The 20,028-nt window shown below is 37.2% G+C and overlaps 2 protein-coding genes across 8 annotated transcripts in view; one reads left to right on the top strand and one right to left on the bottom strand.

The window, feature by feature from the left end:
• The first annotated feature begins 719 nt into the window (after positions 1-719).
• On the top strand, positions 720-10,765 carry LOC139959042 (D-3-phosphoglycerate dehydrogenase-like). Its single transcript, XM_071956569.1, has 10 exons — positions 720-960; positions 1,747-1,898; positions 2,049-2,268; positions 2,896-3,028; positions 3,332-3,480; positions 5,891-6,043; positions 6,986-7,118; positions 7,811-7,938; positions 8,313-8,514; positions 8,840-10,765. Exons 1-10 carry the CDS (start codon positions 826-828, stop codon positions 8,983-8,985), a joined length of 1,551 nt encoding a protein of 516 aa, XP_071812670.1. The 5' UTR covers positions 720-825; the 3' UTR covers positions 8,986-10,765.
• Positions 10,766-12,823: 2,058 nt separating this feature from the next.
• Positions 12,824-20,028, bottom strand: part of LOC139959043 (leucine-rich repeat flightless-interacting protein 2-like) — a 41,454-nt gene continuing 34,249 nt past the window's right edge. For all 7 annotated transcript variants that reach the window (XM_071956571.1, XM_071956570.1, XM_071956572.1 and 4 more), the window contains 6 exons: positions 19,570-19,662; positions 18,876-19,094; positions 18,213-18,333; positions 17,416-17,495; positions 16,226-16,330; positions 12,824-15,771 (listed from right to left, as the gene is read on the bottom strand). In XM_071956571.1, coding sequence (XP_071812672.1) covers positions 15,676-15,771; positions 16,226-16,330; positions 17,416-17,495; positions 18,213-18,333; positions 18,876-19,094; positions 19,570-19,662 — 714 coding nt within the window. In that variant the 3' untranslated portion in view covers positions 12,824-15,675. The remainder of the gene's footprint in view (positions 15,772-16,225; positions 16,331-17,415; positions 17,496-18,212; positions 18,334-18,875; positions 19,095-19,569; positions 19,663-20,028) is intronic.

Raw genomic sequence — 20,028 nt, 5'->3', positions numbered from 1 at the left:
TAAGCGACAAAAAATAACTGCTGATTATTATAATATTTTTTGAGACAAAGTCGCCCAGGAAAGAACCTGGGCACGAAAACCAAACTACCGGACGACTGACCCGCTCTCAACCCCAGTCCCCTTGCATCGGGACTGTGACTGTGTGATGATCGTCGGGTGTGCATCACCATTCCCCTCGAATGGGAACAGATACTACACATGATTTTAGCCAAAAGGCCGAGAAGCTGATTATTCTGTACAGTTGCAACCACCGCGTGTACCGAGTCTTTTTCGAGTATAACCACACATGCATAGAGCCACTAAAAGAGGTCGGGTACGGAAAACCAAACATCACATTACTAAAACATGTACAGTCTAACCTGAATATTTCCATGGGTGCTTTTCGCGGGATCGATGATTGTAACGCTTTACCGTACCAAGGCTGATTTATTCATGTTGGAAAATTCCTCATGAATAGTCTCCTTATATCACTACTTACGCACGGGATTAATGAACGAACGGTTTGGTACAAGCGCCAGCCATCATCTTCGCAAACATGCAATGAAATCTGAGGTAAAACCTAAAAATCCGCAAAAGTTTAACAAATTGAATCTAACTGAAATACAATTAGAATGGATTCACCCTATGATTATTCAGATATACATATTCATTACGCAATCCGTGGTAAACAATTGTGCTCGCACGTGTTCGCTGTATGATTGTAAAATAAAATGCATTGACAGCATGCATGCAATATCCAGGTCCTTTAGTGTTTGGGGACAGTGTCGTGCTGGTAATCTTGTTGTACTGTAGTCTAGGTATCTGAACGAAAAGTCAAGTAAAACTATGGCGTTTACACTACAGCGGGTATTGATAAGTGATAACGTGTCATCAAAATGTGCAGAATTACTCCAGTCGCATGGGATAACTGTTGAAACCAAGACAAAATTGAGCAAGGAAGAATTAATAGCCGAAATTCCGGTGAGTACTGTGCGGTAGGCCTTTAGTTTAAGCCTGAGTTAGATTCGGCTGTCGCGACTTTTCGGCCTAACGTTACTTTAGGCATAGCTATAAATACATTCCGATAATGTATGATAGGCCTGCCGATAATATCCAACCTTCGGTATAAATCTGGTATGCATTACAAGTCTTTGAGAGTCACTGCAGTGCAATGGAGGTCCTAGGCATATGCCATATGGATGATGCAATCGCAACCTTAAAATTTTTTGTGCGTTTTTATCTTGGGCATAACTGAAACTTACACTACAGACCTAGGAAAGGTTAATTTCAAATTTGATGAACACATTCAATGGATCAGGAATCTGAAGACCTGTAAGTGTTTGATAGCTAAATCCTAGATGTCCTAAGAAGGCCTAGATCACAAAATTCCTTCACCCAGTATCACACAGGTAACCAGTAACTTGAACATGTATAAGAACATGAATAGCTCAGTACATAAAAATGTATAGCTCCGCACATAAAAATGTATTCAGTATTAACTGTGATTAATTAAATGTGCTGTGTGCATGGCTTCTGCGACTTACTGCATGTAGAAATCAAGAAGTTCTTCATATTCTTCATCAAGTTTAAAGTAGTAGGTTTTTGAGCCTAGGCCTAGTTTATTTCAAGTCGACCCCTTAAGCAGTAATATTAACATCTCATTCTCTAGACATGCAATAGAATTACTATAACTAGTTAATTGATCCAATCATCCAATTGTTGAGACCCTTCCCTATGTGTTATGATTTGGTTTATTTGCTTATTCAGAATTATGATGGCCTCATTGTACGGTCAGCTACAAAGGTCACCAGTGATGTCATTAATGCAGCCAGCAACCTCAAGATTATCGGCCGAGCGGGAACCGGTGTTGACAACATTGATATTCCTGCAGCTTCTAAGAAGGGCATTGTGGTTATGAAGTAAGTTATATGACTTGAATAAAATCTCTTCAAAGTTAAGGTTCTTGATTTTGAGTTAAAAACTGGTAAATAATTGTGTTGTCCATTAGCTTGAATGTAGTTTTTGTTTTACAATTATATTATCAAAGCTATTTTTACCGTTCCTTTCAGTACACCTGGTGGGAATACTCTCAGTGCAGTAGAACACACCTGTGCTATGGTCTCCTGCATAGCTCGTCACATTCCTCAAGCACACAGGTCACTGAAGGAGGGCAGATGGGATCGAAAGGACTACATGGGAACGGAACTTGCTGGGAAAACACTGGCTATTATTGGACTGGGGCGCATCGGCCGAGATGTGGCAAAGAGAATGCAATCCTTTGAAATGACAGTAAGAACAAATATGTTTCAGACACTCTGTTCTTCAATGTTCTTTGATACAACACATTGGCACTGCTCAGAAGTAAATATTTCTACGGCCATCTTTCTAGCACAAAAAATGAAAAGGGAGTGTTTATGATATAGGCCTATGTTCAATAGCATGGATATTGGTAGTGTATAGGTGATATATCACTTACTTTACTCTGCCAAAGCAGATCTTACTTAACCGTTATAGTTATCATTACACCTTTAATTGTTGATATAGTTACTTGTGTTCTTTCCACTTAATAGTTTGTATAATAATAAATTATCTGAGCATGTTGAGTTATTGAGGCAACTGTTTTATTTTGTGTTTTAATTGTTATAAGTTTAACTCACTGATTGTGCCCAAATCTGGTATATTCTGATGTCAAACTACTTGATTGGTCAGATGCTACTCTCCACTTTGCTTTCAGTGCAGGGTTCCCTTGGGGGAGAGGGAGGTTATTTCCTTTAACATGGCCAGCATGTTAGTTCCCAGCAGTAAAGCTTCATTTTAGTAAACTTTACTTGCATTGCTGCAGTAAACCATGCAATGGAAATGTTTTACATGTGCTGTTATGAGTAATAATTATTTTACTCATTTGTCTCTTGGTAGACGATTGGATTCGACCCTCTGGTTTCACCTGAAGAGTCTGCAGAGTTTGGTGTTGAGTGGTTACCGGTGGACCAGATCTGGCCTAGAGCAGATTACATCACAGTACACACTCCACTCATCCCCCAAACAAGAGGTGAACAATTCTTCTTCAATCTGATCAAATTACAGAATTCACTCATTATGTAGAGTATAGATACCAATTATAAGTTAGACAACCCTGGTCAAGTTCAATGGAGCCAAAGTTGATAGTACAGACAAGCTGTGACCTGGAAGACATACCAGTATGTATTTGAACACACCTCCGGGTTGGCTTGCTGCTTAGTTGAATTAGAATAAGCGATTTAAACAGTGGCATAAAAACAGCTATGAGGTGTTGCTGTGTAAATTCAAAGTTTGATATCTGTGAGAATGTAAAACATGGATGAATTTCTTGCAGGTTTACTGGGTGATTCCTCCTTTCCACTTTGCAAGAAGGGTGTTCGAGTAGTGAATGTTGCTCGAGGTGGCATTATTGACGAGGCTGCCCTAGTTAAGGCCCTGGAGTCTGGTCAGTGTGGGGGAGCTGCTCTTGATGTCTTCATGGAGGTAGGTTAAAGAGGTGAAAGTAGCTGGTTATGTAACCTCTCTTGACCATGCTATACTTCGCATAGACGACAGTCCTCAGTTTGTTGCAGTAGTGTCACAGTGTATTTTCAGTACCATTTCTACAAGAACTTTTCAAAACTAGCATCAGTGGTTAGCCTTGGCTTGCATTACTTTTCATAGCAAATCTACCAAGGACTGGCCTTGTTTTAGATGTAAGATAAGTAACTGTGATGCTGCAAAGTTAAAGAATAGGTTGATGGTGGTGTAGTTGATTGATATAACAGTTCAAACTGAATTATTGTGTAATAATTAGTTAAATATGGATATCTATGTATTGCAGGTGATGATATAGGCTTGTGTGACTCCTGACATTGTGACCGTAGACTAAGTATGTGGGTACAAATTTTACACTGTAGTGTAACTATGCAAATAAATGGTTTAGATGATCTATGGCTACTAATAAGCCTGTATTGAATAAAAAGACTGCATAACTTTTAAGCTGCTGATTGTTTAATGGATGATTACATTGACTGTTATAAAAGTGTAGTGATGGTCTTCAAATTATTCTTAATGTCGGGATATAATCAATTTACAGAGCAATCTTTATTTTGAGTGGTTTTTGCATCGGTAACAATTCTTCTGTGAGAGATGAATCTTAAAGTGGAACGATAGTGACAGAAAAAAAATCTCTCATTTTCATATATAATGTAGTTTATATGTTACCAAGCAACATATTTTTTTAATTTTCCAAATAGCACACCGGAAAGTTATAAAAAAGGGAATTAAAACATCGTTTTTTCGTCTCCGTAATTTAGGAATTTGCAAACACTGCAACGACCTTGAACAGCCCTCAGGTCAGTGAATGACGTCACTGTGATGATCTTTTCTGTTGTGAACTGTTCAGTACGGAGCTGTGCGTGCATTTCGTGTCAGCATAACTGTTATTTTCCGGCGTAATGTTCAAGACATAAATAGATAATGAATATCATGGTATTTCTTGATTTCTTCACCACGTGTTTACAAGTTTTTTTACGAAATTTGCGGCGATTTCGCAACGATTTCCCAATATCTGAAGAGGTAACTCGCAAGCTGACCCAAAGTAACGTAAATCTCAAGATCACGTTTTTGGCGGGTTTTATACAGAGTGATGTATGAATGTACTCACTTACCAGTCAAACTGGCACAATAACAATAGAGATGATAGTCTCAAACGTAGTTTAGTGTAACATCCGAAAGAAAATCCAAAGTTCTAAACAAAGTAGATTCGTTTGTATGCACTAGGCCTACTGTAAGACATAAACGTTCCTTGTTCCGTGCGTCATTAAATCCAACAGAAAGGTTTCATTGAGCTTGAAATACAACCGTATTTGAACTCAATCGAGTAGTTAGTCTAGCTCTAACAATTTTCTCACTACATGCAATGCCTATTGCGTTTATTCACATGCATGCCTCGTGGTTTGGGCTTCAGGAGGAATCGTATTCTAGCCCAACTTCACGTAGGTCCGCAAACGGTACTTTCACACTGTGCAAACATAAGTGACAGTGTGCGCTACCGTAAGTAATACTTACACGATGTTTTGTTTCGCTCGAGCATACACACATTTCCTATTCGTATTACATTTAAAGTGGTTTGGAGGGTATGAACACATCTCTGCCCAAAAAACTCTGCCTAAGCGACGTCCATGCCCCAATTGAAATTTGCACGTGGATTCTCTCGTCACATAGTCATTAGGTTGTTCACGTCTGACATGTCTTCCAGTTCCAACATTTACTGTTGCATTTATCGGGATATATATAAATAATGCGGCATAAAAGCATCAATCTTTCAAACTTGTTTTACTTTAGTGACCTTGCCACACGCAAATTTCAATTGGGCCCAAGATGGCTCTATGACCGATTATTCCGTAATTTACATTGGGGCAGTTGGCTTCACTAAAACGACAAGAAAAAGCAGGAACAATAACACCTTATTAAAATTAGACCGTTAAATGTCTCACGCAGAGTATCAAATCTCCTCTCTGGTTTAGGTTGTTTGTCGAGTCCAATATAGAGTAGGTTGCAACTAAACTTACACACTAAGTGCACACTGCTGAAGTACACTACGCCGAGCTCACTTTGTTATCATCATAATGACGTCACATGTCACTGTAGATCACGTGATCATCATATCGCTGTTCGCGAAATGCCCAATTTTTGTTTAAAAAATCAACGAGTTTAGGAATTTCTTTTAAGCCTTTCCCAACATCGGATTGAATTGAATTTTCACATGTGTAATATGGAAACCAACTAGAATACTCTTGAATAAAATCGTATTTTTTCGTCGATGCTGAAAAATCACTATCGTTCATCTCTAACTATGGTACTATATGTCTTTAATTAGTATTCTACATATTTTATTTCCTTTTAATAGGAACCACCAACGAATGCTGCCCTTATTCAGAATTCTAAAGTTATATGTACTCCTCATCTTGGTGCCAGCACTTCAGAGGCCCAGACCCGAGTGGCTGTGGAAATTGCCCAGCAGTTTGTAGATGCTGTCCAGGGGAAGTCCCTGTTTGGTGCTGTAAGTCTTATATTGTTTGTGCACATTCAGTAATAATATTACACAACATTAAGACCTCATTTTCTCTTGTAAATTCTTGCTAAATTAGTCATTACGTTTTGTTTTTCTTTCCTTTTGATGATATTCTTGGCACTGATGACTGCGTGTGGTTGTGGATATGCCTATTGCACATTGTTTTTGTTTGAGGGCATTGGTCACTGGATGTCATCATAGGTCATGATTTAAGACCTTGGTCACAAAGATCTCAAGACATGCAACTTGAACAGAATACATAATTTTGTATGTGGATGCCTCATTAGCAAAATAAATCTTTTGTGTTTGGTAAAGGTGCAAATTCAGTTGAGCACAGATTAGACAAAAATGAAAGCCTCAAAAACTTGTTATGTCAAGGAGGGAAACTTGGACAAACTTTATGTAATGTTTTTAAGGTGTCTTGAGTACATCAAGGCTTGGCTTTTCTTTGGAGGTAACAAGACATTGATCAAGTTTGGTTTGCTGAGGTACATATTTATATTGACTCTTTGCATGTGGTACTTGCATTGGGTGGAGAACAAGTTAATGACTGAATGATCATCTGGGTTATGTGTTGGGGTATTAAAGTTTCAAGGGTCATTTCACATTAGTAGGTCGATATGAGATGCTAACAAGTGACATCCATACCTTGTTACTAATAGTACTAAAATTGGCATCTTCATAGTAGGTTTGTATCCATGATATCTGTTGTCCAAGCATTGAATTTGCATCCAGAAGATGAAAACATATTTCATACCATGAACCATTGGCAGTGACATGCACTTAAGGGATTGGGGGGGGGCATGGCTTTGGTGAAGTGTTTTGCATTTTGAGTCATTTGAAATCATATCTTGACCAATTTTAACAGTTTCATCATATTTCATCAATTCATTTTGCTTTCTTCTGATCTTTCTCCCCTGGATTTTGTAGATCAATGCTCATGCCTTAAGCAATGCCTTGAAACCCGAGACTAAGCCAGTAGTTGCCCTAGGGGAAGCATTGGGTGTCTTAATTTCAGGCTTGTCATCTCAGCCTCAGAAGCAAGTCTGTGTCACAACATGTGGTAAGTATTGAAATTGGTAATTGCGGTTGAAACTAATATCAAAAGTTTACAAGGTCGATACTAATATCAAAAGTTAAGGAAGTTGGTAGTTTGAAACTAGAATAATTAGGAATTAATGAAGTCCGTGCTAATACCAGAAATAGAGGCTCTTGGTGCAAATACTTAGAAGTTTAGAACTAAAAAGTAACACCATAATAAGTGAAGGAACTTAATACTGAAATGAAGCATAATTAGAGACTATTAAATGCTATTTCGTGGAGGTCAACAGACATCAAAATATAAGAAGTCTTGCCAACATGATAGGTGCAAAAGTAAAGCTAGGCGTAACTACAGACTTGATATGTCAAGCCTACATTAGTGCAAAAACTGAAAATAGGGAGCATCTTGAAAATTTTGTGGGCAACATATTGCAATACTTTTTAGTAAATATTTCTTTAAATATTTTCAGAATTATATAAATTGTGGCAAGGTATCACTAAGTTTGATTGCATTGTGTTTGGTCTTTATGGCACTTTGGAGAAAAAATTCAAATATCCTCTCAAGCATGAAAACCGTTTTTTGACATCGTCTGTGTCGTAAAATGCAGAAGTCCTTTTAGACATGTGATGCAGACATGACTATGCATTAAAAACACTCTAAACAATATGTTATTTTTATGATATTGTCTGTTGAATATAATCTGTCTATTACAGGACAAACTATGGCAGACACCAAGAAATTCATAGGGGATGCAGTCACATGTGGAGTCTTGAGGAGGCATGCAACATCTTCATTAAACTTGGTTAATGCATCTCTGTATGCTAAAGAACTTGGTGTTGAGGTAATGAATGTATCTCAAATCCCCTGATGATAGGAATAGACCAATATATTGTCTTGTACTGAGCTTGGAACAAAGTCACATAATTTTCAGAATGAAAGGATTTTGTATGTATCTAAGTATATTCTCCTAAATTCATTATACAAAGTTTGGATCTGTGTGTACCAAATGTTGTATCTCCAGTCAGAACCCTCTGTGTACCAATGAAGTACAAATTCTCAAGGGCAATGAATGAGCTAATACGACTATGGGCTTTCTTTAATACCAAGTGGAATTGTCTGAAGGATTTTAACAGAATTCCTGACATTTGAAGGTACCATTAATATGTTGACCCAGTTCATGTTCATTTCTGGGTGTTGTGTGTTTCTTTGTTACAGGTCAAGACTACACATGAAGATGGTCCTAGGGGCCTCCTTAGAGTAACAGCAGGGTCAGTTACACTGGTTGGTCAGGTACAAGGGTCGCATCCAGTCCTGCTGGAGATCAATGGCCAATCTTTTGGAGCTGGAGTCGGTCTGGTTGGTAGCTTGGTCTTCTATGTCTCCAGTGAACCGTTGAAGCATTTAGCAGAATTAGCAGGTAAAATGCAATACATATCTTCTATATCAGCTAAACAATCATAAGTAGCACTCAACTGTTCTACATTCTTGTACCATCATATATGAAGACAAATGCTGCCTAAAGTTATCCTTTGTTCAACTGGTCAAAGATGTTAATTTGGTGGCAAAATGAGGAGAGTTCCTTGCATTGTTTGTAAAATGATTTAGAGAAATATTCAATACATTGATAAAATTGCTAGAAATGTTCAAGAAAATGACAAGAGCTGCTGTCAGCCTTATTGATGTCTTATTTGGATCCAATCTGGCATAATCTTACTCTTCCTTTGTTGTTCATTTGTTTTCAGGTGGGTTGGAGAATAATAACCAAGTTATTGCTTTTGCCACGACCAATTCTTCTGTTGATCAGTGGAACGTTGCCAAATTAGTCCAGCCAACAGCTAATTTAGGAGGATTTGAGAAACGAATTTGCAGCTTTTTTACAACCTTCTAAAAAGAGGCTTATACAGAAAAAACATAGGATACTCTATTGGTATCCATTCTCCACAATAGAGTTCTATTATTAGTATGTTTAGGGTAAACCAGGGTGCTGCTTCCTGGGAAAACAATATTGAGCACAAAGAATTTACATATTTATTTTACTATCAGCTTTGATCATTATAAACCATCAACTCAGAACCTTGCCAACGGTAACATTCCAAAATGGTAACACAGTGCCTGAAACACTGTTTAAATTTTAGTTGCTTTTATTTCTGTTGTTATCTCAAGCATTAGCACTTCACGCTGTAATAGTTTCTTCCTTGTTCAGTGGCTCATACGTTTAGTTGCTTAATTGTAGATTAATTTAGTTAAAACCGAAAGAAGTACAAACTTGGCCAGATTCAGTACGAAGAGATTCTGTTTAGATATTTATGTGCTGGGCTTGGTTAGGTGTTACAACTAAATGTAAAATAGTTCACATAGCTGCTGGTCTGTGTGTGTTATAGGTAGTTAAACAGTTTGTGTGCTTGCTTGATGTCATATTTAATTATTGTGTTGTATCTGGCTTCCTGCTTTCAAACGTTTTCTTTTAGTGATTACTGTTTATTATTTCACCTTTTGGAGCTAGTGATATGGATCAAATGTTGTTAATTTATTTAATAATAATAGTTTTAAAATTATGCCTTTGACCAAAACTGTACGATCAAAAAAGAATATTTTATGTTGTGGTAGCTACTCAGTTACCAAGAACAAATGTCAGAGAGTATAGGCAAAATACTGTGACAAAAAGCAGTATGATGTAGTGATTAGCTGATCTAGGATGTTAAATGTGAGGAAGTAATTTGTTCTTGGATTCCTTAGTTCAAGACTACCTAATACTGCAGTGGTTCTGGTGTGTACACCTCACCCAGAAACAAGTATTTATTCAAGATAATGATTTTGTGCTACAAAACTTGAAGATATCCGTATTATTTATATCATCAAGCGCTAAAGATGTTTTCCATGTGTATTAGAGGCTATGAAGAATAATTCAATGATCTTGGTTGCCTTGACATTTGTAGTTGTAAACAATATCATTTTATGTTTGTTTTCTATGTATGGATGGCCAAACGGGTAAAGTTGAAATTGTTCCATGCCAGTTTAAGATTTCCAGCACTGTCTAGGACATTGAGATGATCTTGAAATGATTAATAGTCGAGTCCATGAATTATGTCAATCTATTATAAGTTGTATTCATAATGTTATGTTAAGCAGGAGCAGCATAAACATAATTAGTGGAAAGTGTTTGGAAATGATCAAGTTTCAGTTTGGTTTTATTTTGAATATTAATTTGAAGCACTGTTGCATTTAATAATTCTGTTAATGTTTATAAGGAGAGCCATCATATTAGTCATACTCAGACATGTTCACAGAAAGCAGCGTAGACCAAAACCAAGTGTCTCCTGTAATCCTTGTTTCTTGTGTGTCTTGTTGTTCTATCAACACATATACATGGTGATAAAGGGGGAAATCCATCATTTAATTGGAAAAATTCCCTCATTTAAATTTTTTTGTTAGAGATGATTCATTACCACTAATCTTAGGCTAGATTGCAGATCTTTGTGGACACTAATTTCAGAAGTTTGTTAAGGTGACTCACAAGGTTTAGGGTCCTGCCCCAGAAAAATATTGAAAAGGTACATGTGAAATGGTGGGTTGTGAGTCATATTTAGACTATAAATTAGGTCTATAATTTGCTCTATATGCAAGGTTGTGCTAATAAATACTCGATTGAGATGGTAATGCGCACACCACTGGAAGCTTTTGATTGTCTCTTCTTTTAAGTCTTGTGTTCAAATATTTGGAAACAAGATTATTCTCCAAGTACTCCTGTGACACAGTTGGAATTGCTCTTGACTTATCCATTATTGGATATGTAGGAAGTATAAATGGACATTCAAGTAAACCTTGGCTGGAAAACAAATTGGTGTGGCAAGCTGATCTGTTCCTTGTCATGCATCACTTCAATCTGGAGGATTCTCTTATTACCAACACAGGTCCTGAAAATTCTTGTCAGCTGCACTTGATCGTTAAATACTTCCAAACAATTATGAGAGGTGCTTCAGTTCAAGGTTTAGTGAGTGAACAAGTTGTGCCACATCTGTAGGTCCATTGCCTTTTAACCTCTTTAAGTCTTAAGTCAATCTACACAATACATATGAAGTTCATTTTAACTTCACAAGGTTTTCAGACTGACCTCTGGTGATCTGATATGACCTTAGACCTACAAAAAAGGGGAAGCTTTTGCACTCACTAAGGTGAAATTCATCTTTGCATGTGACATCAAGTTTACAACGTTTTCATACTTTGAACAGTGTTGACCTCACATGACCTTTCACCTTTAAAAGAAAATAGAATTTTGTGCTCACTGAGGTGGACCTCCCAACCAAGTGAAGTTATCCAAGCTTTCCTTTTGAAGTTATCAAGTTTACAAGGTTTTCAGACACTTGTGGTATCCTCAATTGATCTTTGACTTCTTTTGAGAAAAAAAACAACAGGTGCCTTGTACTTGAATATTTAGCTCTACATGCCAGGTATGAAGTTCATGCATGTTTTGGCTTTTGAAGTTATTTTAGATTCCAAGGTTTTCAAACTTTGACCTCTGTTGACCTGAACTGACTTTTGATTGTCACACCAAACTGGTGTTCTTCCACATCCAGTGTGAAAGCTTAACCAAAATGTAATTTTTGAGTTATAGTGTTCATGTGCCAAGGCATTACACAAGCAGAGATACACACATAGATGCAGAGCATTACCCCCCCCCCCCCCAAAAAAATAGCCATGAAGATAAAAACAATAAAAAGGGAAAATAGAAAAAAAATAAACCACAACTCCTACCCACTATCAGTGCAAGCAGTTGTTGTTTTCCTTAATGAATAATGCATCACACTACCAGCATAAAATCATTTGCATTGCTGCAGTAGCTACCAGTTGTATATGTATTCCCTTATACTAAACTAACTTGAGTTGTGTATAATTTGATTGCAATGATAGGGTCGTCAGACTACCAGCAGTAAGAGCATTCAGTCAATCTCTGTACTTAAAGTCTTCAACATACACTGTGCTGACTCACTGTTAAGTGAGGATAATACTTTCTCATTATACCACAGTACAAACAGTGAAGGCTATGGTTTCGTTAAGAATGTTAAAATTTTACCAAAATATTGTATTGCATCAAAATGGTAATTGCTATATTTTTTATGAGTTTATCGCCACTGTCGTGTCCCTTTCATACAAGTTACATTACCTGCTCAAGGAAATGCAAATTATAGAGTTGAAAGAAAAAAAAAACTACAGCAGCAATGCTGCTGAATATCAATACTCTGGTAACAGTAAATTGCTGTTGCACGTAAGAGGACATAGTGACGCATGTATTGTGACTTTCAGCTCTAGTGGTAAATGTGACATACATGCCATCTTCTAAATCTAATGTAGCTTTCATAAAAAGAAGTGGCAAACAGTACAGGGCCCACCATAACCTATATAAAAAAATATAAAAAAACAATCATGGCACACTGCAATCTATAAACCTTCAAGAAAACCAAAAAATGAGAAGATTATGATTATGGTTATTGAACTTTCGAAAGATATTATGAATCCGTTTGGAGGCTGAAAAGAAAACATTGAAGACAAACGGCATCCCCATCGAGCATAACAAAACCTCAATACGTAGTGTATGAATGGAGATAACAATGCTACTTGACTTTATATTGAGATATCATATCAGGAGGAAAAACCTGGGGGAAATTGAAGCACTTCAAGATGGAGTGGTAGAGATAGGATGTCCAAAAGAAAATAAACAACAACTGATATCACTTCAAAAAAAGTGTATGAATATATTCTGTTCTTGAGATGATCAAAATTGATTTCTAGTAGTAGCAACAGCAGCAGAATAAGAGGAGAAGGGGAAAAGATGTGAACTTTTACAGAAATACAGCAGGTTATCATGGCTTATTTTATCGCTATTTCAGAAAATATCTTCTGCATGTATTAATTACATTTTACTTCCAATAAGACACCTTCTTAAGAAATAATTATAATGAACAATGAGTAGGTCTGTCATCACATCTCATCAAAATATGATTTCTTTCCTTTAAAAGAGACCACACTTATGGGATAAGCTATAGAGCCAAGCTATTTATTGGCCAAAATCTGTGCTGTAAAGGCAATACTAACATTACCTATATTAAAAGTAGCAGCTTACGTGGAATTTGAAATGGGCGAGTCACAAATGTGTACATTTCATTGCATTATAGATTTTGTGATCAATATTGAATTGCAAACATTTCTCCACTTGCAATGTTTGAATCATAACAGTGACTTTGATTACACGATGTATATAATGTTTACATATATTGTAAGTATAATATCCTGGTAAAGTGAAACCACAGATAACATGTGTAGATTGAGAGGCCCATTGTGGGATCCCCTAATTGTCGCTTTGCATGCCTTGGATTACGTAAGTATGAATGTTACCATAGCTAGGCAATATATTTCATGAGCCTGAATTGTCAAAATAAACCAAGACATTCACAACAGTAAATTCCTGCCACTATGCACAGACTATTTATGTGAGAAGACTAAACACCCCAAAGAGAAAAAAAAAATCAAAAGGGCTGACAAAGCCAAGATATGAAAGAACTTATGAACTAATGGGTGGGGGTGGGGGTTGGGGGTGGGGGGTTGATGTATATCCTAGTACCCATCCTTTCCTAAGTACTTCTTTATACATTTTCACTTTGGTAGCCTAACCTATGAACTAAATGAGAAAATGTGAGCATAACATTTTGGAAAATTATGTTAGCATGAGACACACAGCACTTAGAAATGGTTCAGAAAGGTCTTCCTTCCTTGTACTGAGAACTTGAGGGTAAATGGCTACAACTGTATTAGCAGAAACTGTGGTTTGTGATACCTGCCGATGGATAGACTAACCTTCTGTTACTAACTCTATTTTACTTGCTAGAACAGAATAAAAATATAATTGTGATAAAAATGTGAAGAAACAAGACCTTTAAAGACCAAACCTCTTAACTCTGCATAAACTGCAGGATGTACTTAATGTAATAGGAGAAAAATGGCAAAAAATGAAGCAAGTTTGTCCTACAAATTCTGTAAGTTATTAAGTACTTGACATTAATCTGGAGTTCATGACAAAAACACTGTCCTTTTCTATTAAACAAAGAATGCTCTTTTCACCATTCTTTGTCAGTTATGTCAAATATTTGTATAATAAGCATATACTTCATCACATACGCAAACAAGTTGTGTAACTGTCACTGACGTGCTAATAGGTAAAACATGTTTCTACACAGCTCAGATCATACACGTCACCTACAAAATCCTGGTTAATATTTTTTCAAACTACCTGATTATGAATTGAGGTTGTATCCTCAATTATTGTGGTCAAAGACTGGAAGTGTACACACAGCATCAACTTCAGATCAATCACTGTGTCATTTTGGTCAACCAAAAAACAAAAAAAAACTCTGAATAATGCATTTTGCTCATATTTCTTGACCAAACTATAGAAGATAATAAGCTGTAATTTGTTCAAATTAAATGAAAACTGGAAGACAAATATAAGAATGTCAAAGTTTATGTTTTCACCATCCAACATAAAAATTGATGAATTCATTTCCTACTTGTAACACAAATCATTGTTCTATTCAATATTTCACTTCTGTTCTTTTCAACATAATTTTGGCCATTTTAACATTTAATAAGTATTATATGACATGTTTTCCTGCTTCTTTTCTAGGAAAGCCTTAATATATGACAATCCCTCCCCCCCCCCCCCTGCAACACCCCCTCTTCACTGGCCAAGTAGAAAGAGGTTAATACAGGAGAGTATGGAAGGATAACTAGTTGATAGCATTCAATGCAAATGAAGCTATGGAAATGGCAAAATATAGCAAAATAAGATCTAGTTTTGTTATTAATTGGGCCTTTATATTGGTTCAAACACCCGAGAGAGAATAAAACTTAGTGACACCTAATGTGGCTAATTGCTTGGTTGTTGCAACACATTTCTTCCACAGCTGTTATTATTTTGATTGTACCAGATTTACAATGTTAAATTGCAATCAGGCAAACATTACCTAACACAGAAACAGTCTTAACATTAGAGAGGATTCACACAGATGTGAACTGATGCTTGTTTTTACTACCAGAGCAGCTTCTCGGACCTGCAACAGTTTAACAACTTCATGGATGTTTACATAGAACAATACTTGTTTATTTCACTACGCCTGCTGTATTGTTGCAAAGAGCACACTCTATGGATGACAATCACTTGCAAGATATAAGAGTCGGCAATCAAATTTCTTCTTAAGACAAAACGACCAGAAAGTTTGTCCAATCTCATGTCAGTGGCGAGCAATGGACATCATCTGCACAGACAGGTAACCACCACTTTGACAAGATAATATATATTGCCATGGCAACTGTGCTTCTTTTAGGAGATATTTCAACACCGTTTCTAATTCTTGCTGTGCATCCTTGATATATATGAAGTCGACACTGGACGCCCGCTCACACAGAAGTTGTTGTTTGAAGAAAGCACTAACCAATGAGATGAATCACCCCAAGGATGGGCGTGAAAGTAGCGTCAGATCTGTTATGCTCTCTACATTTTTAACATCTATTTCCTGCCTTCCTATTTTCAATGAATTTCTCGCTTTCTTAACTTTTCTACTCTCTTTTTCAAACTGTTGTTTTCTGTTTCCATCTCGTCTACCTTGTCTCGTAGACTCCGCAACTGTAAGGAACAAACAGAAAAACCTGACTCAATCAACATGTGGCTATTAACCTTGGTGTTATTGCTACTCAAGACCAGCAAGTTTATCACCAAACATATTTCAAGATCAAAGCAAATCTTGCCTCCTATGAAGATATAAACATGATTTACATACATGGAGAGTCTTTACCAATTACAACAAAATGAAAATTTGATGTTTCACAAAATCCTTACCAAATGTAATACCGTAAACATCTTTTCATACTTCACCTCATTCTTGTGACATCACTGATCATCCAGAAAAGATTGGGTTGAGTATAGCAACAATAACTGACATGTTGACAAATGCAGTATCCAATTCACCAAGCTTAGCACACTTCTACACTCAGGTCATTACCAATGATTCCTTCTACAGAAGGGAACAGAGCAGTAAAAACACTTGGATGAACTGCTCCTTTGATCTGGTTGAGCTTACCTCTCTTGTTGTTTTTCTTTTCTCTGCCTTTAATTCTTCCTCTACTTTCTCTGAAGTCTCTGCAGCAGTTCTGTACCTCTTCACCTGACTTTCTAAACGAGTAATCTAAACAGGTAAAAACAAGTAAAAGAATCTTTGTATCTCTTCACCTTACTCTCCTTCACCTGACTCCCTAAACAGGTAAAACATGGCAAAGAATCTTTGTACCTCTTCACCTGACTTTATTCACCATGCGCTGCTGTACATGTCGTATGGTATTGTGGATTGCGCAATGTACCTTGCAAGTTTTAACGATCATTGTTTTGAACACAAACTGTGCTCAATGTGTTTGAAAAGATTTTCTCCATATCCTCTACTGTTAAATTGAAGTAAACTAATGAGAACAACACAAAGGGAACAAACACGTTGGATATAACAATATATTATGAACTGCATCTCGTCATTTGAGTGTGTACTTCTCACAACTACTAACGTTGGCCACCAAGGTAAGTTCAATACTACAAGGTCACCTAACTGATGCAAGCATGTAAGGGCTGCAGAGCCTAATGTTAGGCCTAGCTATCCACCCTCAAGCACTACTTATGGCGTGTGCCGATCGTAGCTGACAATGTCGTCTAGCAGAAAAGCTTTCTCTTGTTGCAATTTACCTTCATATTGCAAAAAGAACAGTAAATAGGAGAAACCGAAGTCAACAAATGATGGATGGAAGCTCTATCTTTGTTTTTTGCTAGTATTTGCAATTCAAATTTTGCTTTTTATTTTATTTTTCGGTTTTCTTAAAATAAAATATAGTACCGAAATTCGGTCGACAAAAAACCGGTTTCGGTACTAAAACCTGTTTCCCGTGCAAGCTTACTCCCTGGACAGGTAAAAATAGTAAATGAATCTTTGTATCTTTTCACCTTACTCTCATCACATGACTTTCTAAGAAAAATATATATCGAACCTCTGGACATACAATCAGCGTCTATAGCCCAGTGGTTAGGGTGTCCGCGTACAAAGCGGGAGGCCCAGGTTCGAATCCCGGTGGAGGCTGGTTTTTTCACTGTTCTTGATTTTCCAACTCATTACGATTCTCAATTGTATATAAATATATATATATATCTATATATAAATATATATATAAATAATATATACATACCTCTTTGTATAGCAGACAAGTAAGACAGGAATAAACACTAAGAACTCACATTGCCTTCTAAGGTTGCTATCTCTTGTTCTGTCCTCTGTAGCTTGATTTTGTATTCTTTAGCTTGTCTAGTTGTTTCTCCTGAAAAAATATAGAGAATAGAAGACATAGTAAACAAGCCTACACTCACAATATGACATACTAGCACAGTTCATATACACATGAATATATGGTAATAATTGCTAATTACCTGCTACCATAAACAACCTCAGATATTACACTTGGTAGGATAACACTCCCTAATTATAATTATTAGATTATAATTATTACCTAATAATAATTATTACCTAATTAGTAATTATAACTATTACCTAATTATAATTGTTACCTAATTATAACTCTGACATTGATTTTGGTCACAATGAACACTTCATGTTTCCACGAGGCCTAGTGCCCAGGTAGATTCACTAGAAACCTGTGCAAGGATTGCTGGTGCATTCTAGAGGGCCTCCACAACATTGGCTTGTAAGGTAGATGAGAGTGTGTCTGACTTGAGAGGAGACAGGTAAGTGTAGTAAATACAACTGACTCATGCAAGATCTAAGTACTAATGAAATGGCAAATGTATGCTACTGGCATACAGTGTATCTGAGTAAAATATTTACTAGGGGAGGAGGTTCAGTGTCATGGACGAATGAGGGGGGGGGGGGGGGGGGAACAGGGTGGCACAGGTAAAGTATTGATGCTCTTCCAGAAAGGTTCATGCCACTAGCTAATCAGTAGGGGAAACCCCCCAGACACCCCAACCCACCTTTGAAATATTGAGCACATCATTGAAGATGTTGACCAGTTACTTACTATGTAAATCTAATAGTTCTAAATCTGGTCCATTCATAGACGGAGATGGACTGGACCGCCGCCTCTCTGCAGCTAGGACTCTTTCTTTCTCCTCTTCCAATTCAATTTTCAATTTCCTAACCTAAAAAAGCGATAAACAAGTTTAAATTATTACAAAATGCTACACAATGAAACAAATCCAGCCAAAGGGAGGGATAGCTGAATCCAACCAGTGGATTGGACGAGAGCTACCATTTAAGGCTAATACCGTCAGGGTCTGTAAGGGCTGACCCTAAAGATGATGTCATTTATCATTCAAGTTACCAGCACAAGCGGGCAAAAGCATTCCAGTCTGGAACAAGTGACATTAAATACAATATTGATGCTCTGAAATGAGCTATCCACACAACATTATCCTCATAAGATCTGTGCTTTACCACTCAAGCTGTCAAGCCTTTACTTGGGCCATTCCATTGGAACCATTTCTTGGCATGTGAACTGCTGGGCAGAATACATAGAGACTACACATCTCATCTATCAATAGCAGAGGACACAGGCCCTACATGCTACTTAAATATTCTAGTCTTTCTCAACCTGAGTTTCATGATGCAGGAAGTTAAGAGAAATTTATATCAGGGTTTTGAGTCCTTGAAACTTGTTTAGTGGACTTCACTGGCAGCTCACCTGTTCCAAAAGTTCCTTCCTTTCTTCAACCAATCTCTTTAACCTAATGTCCAGAGGTCCATCACCTGAATATTCTAAAAGTTGAGCAGCTTCTGGAGAGATGACTACAATAGTACCAATTTGAGAGTTCTTCTTTCTCTTCTCTTCTATCACTTTGGCTTTCTCTCTGTCCTCCTCAGTCGGTTCTCCATCCTCATTGACAAGGAGAAGACCGTGTTCCTATTGATGAGATAACAAGTTGTTCAGTCTGTGAACAATGTGCCCATAGGCTCTCCCATAGCTGGAAGATCATCTCACAAATGTTTGATGTCCATTACTGTAATACTGTGAGAAGGTTCATATACCCCTTAAATTACACACGCCTGTGCTTTAACCTGTCCAAGTACTACAATGACAACCCAATACTATTTCATTTTCATGTTACTTTATGCTTACGTGTTTCACTATGTACCCTGACTTGGAATAAGTCACATGATCATAGAGATTCATAAATTAATGTTCAGTCATAACAATGGTTCCTTCGCATTCATTTCATTACAGGTACACAATTTCTAGCACACACATAACCCAGAAGACAACAAAAATTATTATAACAAAATTCTATCAACCACAAGCTTTTCCTCTTGCAGCCTGCAGAAATACAAATGTTTCTCATCCATTGAGACGCATATTTATCGAGAGAGGAAGAACTCACTGAAATGAGTTGATCTCTTTGCATGACCAGTTCTCTTAAATGTTGAACTTCATTCTGTAAACTTGTGTTCTCTCGTTTCTTCGCTTGGAGATCCTGCAAGAAAAGATGAGTATTCATGGAGGGGGGCTATTGATGTAGTATTTGATAGGGGTAAGTGAGGGGCACACATGAGTATTCCTGGGGGGGGGTATTGATGTAGTATTTGATAGGGGTAAGTTAGGGGCACACATGACAAAGATAACAATATGACAGGATAAACATAGCTTTGATTTTGGTCACAATATAGTTTAGTTTGGTTTTGAGACCCAAGGATCAGGAAGCCTTACAGTAGCATATTTGAGACCCTATTCGTGTTAGATCAGGGATGAACACCGGCTTATTTCAAGCCTTCTCTGTTCAATAAGTGTTCAGAGGATAAGGAGGCAGGGGTGTGAATTCCCTCCCTTTCCTGCTCCCGGG

The sequence above is a fragment of the Apostichopus japonicus genome, chromosome 18 (assembly GCF_037975245.1).
Source record: "Apostichopus japonicus isolate 1M-3 chromosome 18, ASM3797524v1, whole genome shotgun sequence".
In the NCBI taxonomy this organism is placed as follows: Eukaryota; Metazoa; Echinodermata; class Holothuroidea; order Aspidochirotida; family Stichopodidae; genus Apostichopus; species Apostichopus japonicus.
The sequence above is the reverse complement of the archived record's forward strand: the minus strand, read 5'-3'. Positions and strand labels throughout refer to the sequence as shown.

Excerpts from the sequence above, each read along its gene's own strand:
- LOC139959042 (XM_071956569.1), top strand. The coding sequence starts at position 826 with ATGGCGTTTACACTACAGCGGGTATTGATAAGTGATAACGTGTCATCA. Across the intron at positions 3,481-5,890 it reads CTCTTGATGTCTTCATGGAG|GAACCACCAACGAATGCTGC; the intron begins GTAGGTTAAAGA and ends TCCTTTTAATAG. Across the intron at positions 6,044-6,985 it reads GGAAGTCCCTGTTTGGTGCT|ATCAATGCTCATGCCTTAAG; the intron begins GTAAGTCTTATA and ends TGGATTTTGTAG.